Source organism: Sciurus vulgaris (genome assembly GCF_902686455.1).
Source record: "Sciurus vulgaris genome assembly, chromosome: 3".
Taxonomy (NCBI): Eukaryota; Metazoa; Chordata; class Mammalia; order Rodentia; family Sciuridae; genus Sciurus; species Sciurus vulgaris.
Genome location: NC_136463.1, coordinates 62,452,722 through 62,456,261, shown reverse-complemented (window position 1 = coordinate 62,456,261; position 3,540 = coordinate 62,452,722). Strand labels below are relative to the sequence as shown.

The window sequence follows — 3,540 nt, the reverse complement described above, 5'->3', positions numbered from 1 at the left end:
CCTGGTGCTGGGGCATGTATGGAGGTGGGCCAACTGCTGAGGATCATGGGAAAACCCACTACCAGGATTGGGGGCCAGTTGTTGAAATCTGTGCACTGAATGGTGAAAGCTCCTGACAATTTTGTTGTTTTGTTCTTAGCTACTGTCAGGGTTCTTGCTATGTCAGTCCCAACAGGGTTCTGGGTGAGACATGACAGAGTGGTCCTCTTGGATAGTACCCTGAAGAGTGGGGGAAGTTTAACATATGCTTTGTTTTCTCATGAGAGGACTTGTGGACGGAGAGGACCTCTGTACTATGCTGTCCTGGCTTGGGTAGGGGTGATGAAGGTAAAATGAAACTGTTTTTCTCACAGTTCCCAATACATCTTTTATTGCTTTTGTGCTCTACCAGCATACTGCCAGCTCAGTTGGATTAAGAGCTCTTATGAAGGCATTTTTGTATGTGGATGGTTGATAAGTCAGTCTTTATGTTGGGGGATGAGGGACAGAACTCCTCTTCTACGATTTTGCTGATATCATCCTCTCACCTGTTTGTCTGTTTGTTACCCAGGGGTGCTTTACCACTGAGTTATATCCATAGCCCCTTTTATTTTGAGACAGGATTTTGCTAAATTGTTGAGACTGGCCTTGAACCTGTGATTCTCCTGCTTCAGACTCCCAAGTTGCTGAAACTACAGGCATGTGCCATCATGTATGGTTCACCTCTGTTTTGAAGTTTCTTTTATCTGATGTTACTTCAGCAATATTTCACTTAAACTATTGGGTATTTTCCAAACATGCTTGTTCAATACCCCACACACTCAAGTTTTGTATATTTTTATGTTTTCAACATCTTTCTTAAATAAATATATCTGTATTTTACTTTTTAATCAATGTGGTGAGCAGTGCATTTTAACTGAAAAATTAGATTCATTTATATTTACTAAAATTTTATTTACTTCCCCCAGTAGACTATGAGCTCCACATTCATGTTTGTAACCATTTGAAGGCCCCAGTAGAATGAATTGATGAGTGATTGAGTGAATATCAAATCAACTGCCAAAGTTTAGGTCAAGAGCTGGTTCTGCTGATTCATTTCTAAAGGATTTCTCTCTCTTCTGGATCATCTAAGCCCAGTAACCAACCTTCTCATCAGTTACTATTCACTTCTTTACGTTGGTTGTATGCTTGGTAACATGAGGGACAACTCTGGGGTACAATTGGGTATATCTGGATATATATATATATATAACACACACACACACACACACACACACACACACACACACCCACATAATCTCCATGTCTCCATCTTGGTGCCCTTTTTCCAAATTACCCTCAAATTGACCTCTGAAAGGGTTTCCTTAGAAGTCTTCCCAGAGCTCTATGCATGTCCTTGTTCCTCAGGCTGTAGATGAAAGGGTTCATCATGGGGGTCACCACAGCATACATCACTGTGGCTACTGAATCCTTCATGGAGTAGGTATGCAGAGGCTGCAGATACACCATACAAAGTGTCCCATAGAAGAGGGAGACCACAGTTAAATGGGAGGCACAGGTGGCGAAGGCTTTGTACTTGTTAGAGGCTGAGGGCATTCTGAGGATGGCTCTGACAATGCAGACATATGACATGATCATGAACCCTAGTGGGGTGAGGAAGATGAAGCAGCCTGTGGCGATCAGCACGGTGTGGTTGATCTGGGTGTTGGAACACGCGAGCCTCAGCAGGACATACATCTCACAGAAGATGTAATGGATCTTTCGGGATCCACAGAAGATCACTCTGGTCATGAGGAGAGTGTGGATGAGGCCATAGAGGATAGATAGGGCCCAACACAAGGTGAGTAGCAGGATACAAAGCTTAGAGTTCATGGCTGTGACATAGTGGAGAGGGTGGCAGATGGCCACATAACGGTCATATGCCATCACAGCCAGGATGAGATTGTCCAGGGCCACCAAGGAGACCAGGAAGAAGAGCTGTGTCAGACACCCTGTGTAGGAGATGGCTTTGTTCTGGGACTGAAGGTTCACCAGCATCTTGGGAATCGTGTTGGTGACAAAGAAGAGGTCAGTGAGGGAGAGGTTGGCCAGGAAGAAGTACATGGGGCTGTGCAGGTGGGAGTCAGAGCCAATGGCCAGGATGATGAGCACATTTCCCACCACAGTGACCAGGTACATGGGCAGAAATGTCCAGAACAGGATCCGCTGCTGCTCGGGAATCTCTGACAGCCCCATGAGCAGGAACTCAGAATTCCCACTCTGGTTGCCTCCATCCATTCTCCCAACTTGCTGCAACATGAGCACCAACAAAGTCTTACCAAATGCTCTCTATTGGATGAGGATATGAAGTAAAAAACAGGAACTGTTTTCTTTACATTAAAAATATCTTAGAGCTGGGTGTGGTGGTGTGCTGTTGTCCCAGCTACATGAGAGGCTGAGGCCCGAGGATCACATGAGCCCAGGAGTTTGAGGTTACCAGGGCGACCTAGACAGACACTGTCTCAAAAAATCTTAAAATAATCTTATAATTTTTATAAAACATAAACAATAAAATAATAATGACACAAAACAGAATGTGAAAAGTCTTTGTGCAATGTAATTATTTCAGAAACTTCTAATCTGACATACTCAATATTATAGGAATTATGTCTATGTCTTATATTAAATCCTGTCTCCTTAACAATACTCTTGAAGTGTTTAGTGATTAGTATGTTATTATTTTGTGTAGATTTTTAAGTGATATGATATTGTATAGGTTTTAAATGATATTTAATATAAGCATATACATCTATATGAAGTAGTTATAGTAAAATTCAAAAATAAAAATCAGAAAATGAAAATATTTGAAAGGAATAAGAAAAGTTAACATTATTTTGCTAATATGATATATCTGGGAAAAATAAGACAGTCAACTAAAAGATTATTGGTTAAATTAGTTAAAAAGAAATTTCAGTTACTTGAAATCAGGTTTGATCTCTGCCACATAACAGCTGAGTCACATCCCCAGCCCTTCCAATTTTTAAAAATTTAAGATGAGGCTTTGCTAAGTTGCTTAGAGCATCACTAAGTTGTGAGGAGTGCTTTGAATTTGTGATCTTCCTGCTCAGCCTCCCAGGTCACTGGATTATAGGTATACACCATGAGTTGGGGCTATTGTTATTTTATTTTATTTTTCTACTGTGTCAGCTCGTTACATTTTTAATGTTTTTGTTAATGACTTATTACACATAATATTGGAGTATTTTTTACACAATCATACACATATGGAATATAATTTGCTCCATTTCTGTCCCTAGTACTTCTTCTTTCCCTCCCCTCCTGCCTCTGTCTGTCCCCCATATTTATATTTGAAGTTGGCTTCTTTTTCTGTGTCACTCTTTTTTCCTTTTGGTATGATTTGACTTGCATTATTGTTCATATTAAACTAGAATTCACTTATTGTCAATTTGTAACTTTTGAAATTTGTTGAAATTTCTTCATTAGTGTAAGATATAAATTTCAAAAGCCATTCCAGGGAATTTGTTTTTCAAAAAATAGCTTTCTTATGGCATTGAAATCTAT

At 40.1% G+C, this 3,540-nt stretch overlaps 1 protein-coding gene across 1 annotated transcript; it reads right to left on the bottom strand.

Moving 5' to 3' along the window:
* Positions 1–1,317: 1,317 nt before the first annotated feature.
* Positions 1,318–2,277, bottom strand: LOC306658003 (olfactory receptor 1D2; the record flags this gene model as incomplete). The annotated part of the gene is made up of 1 exon (XM_079134644.1): positions 1,318–2,277. One exon carries the CDS (start codon positions 2,275–2,277, stop codon positions 1,318–1,320), a length of 960 nt encoding a protein of 319 aa, XP_078990770.1.
* Positions 2,278–3,540: the final 1,263 nt, after the last annotated feature.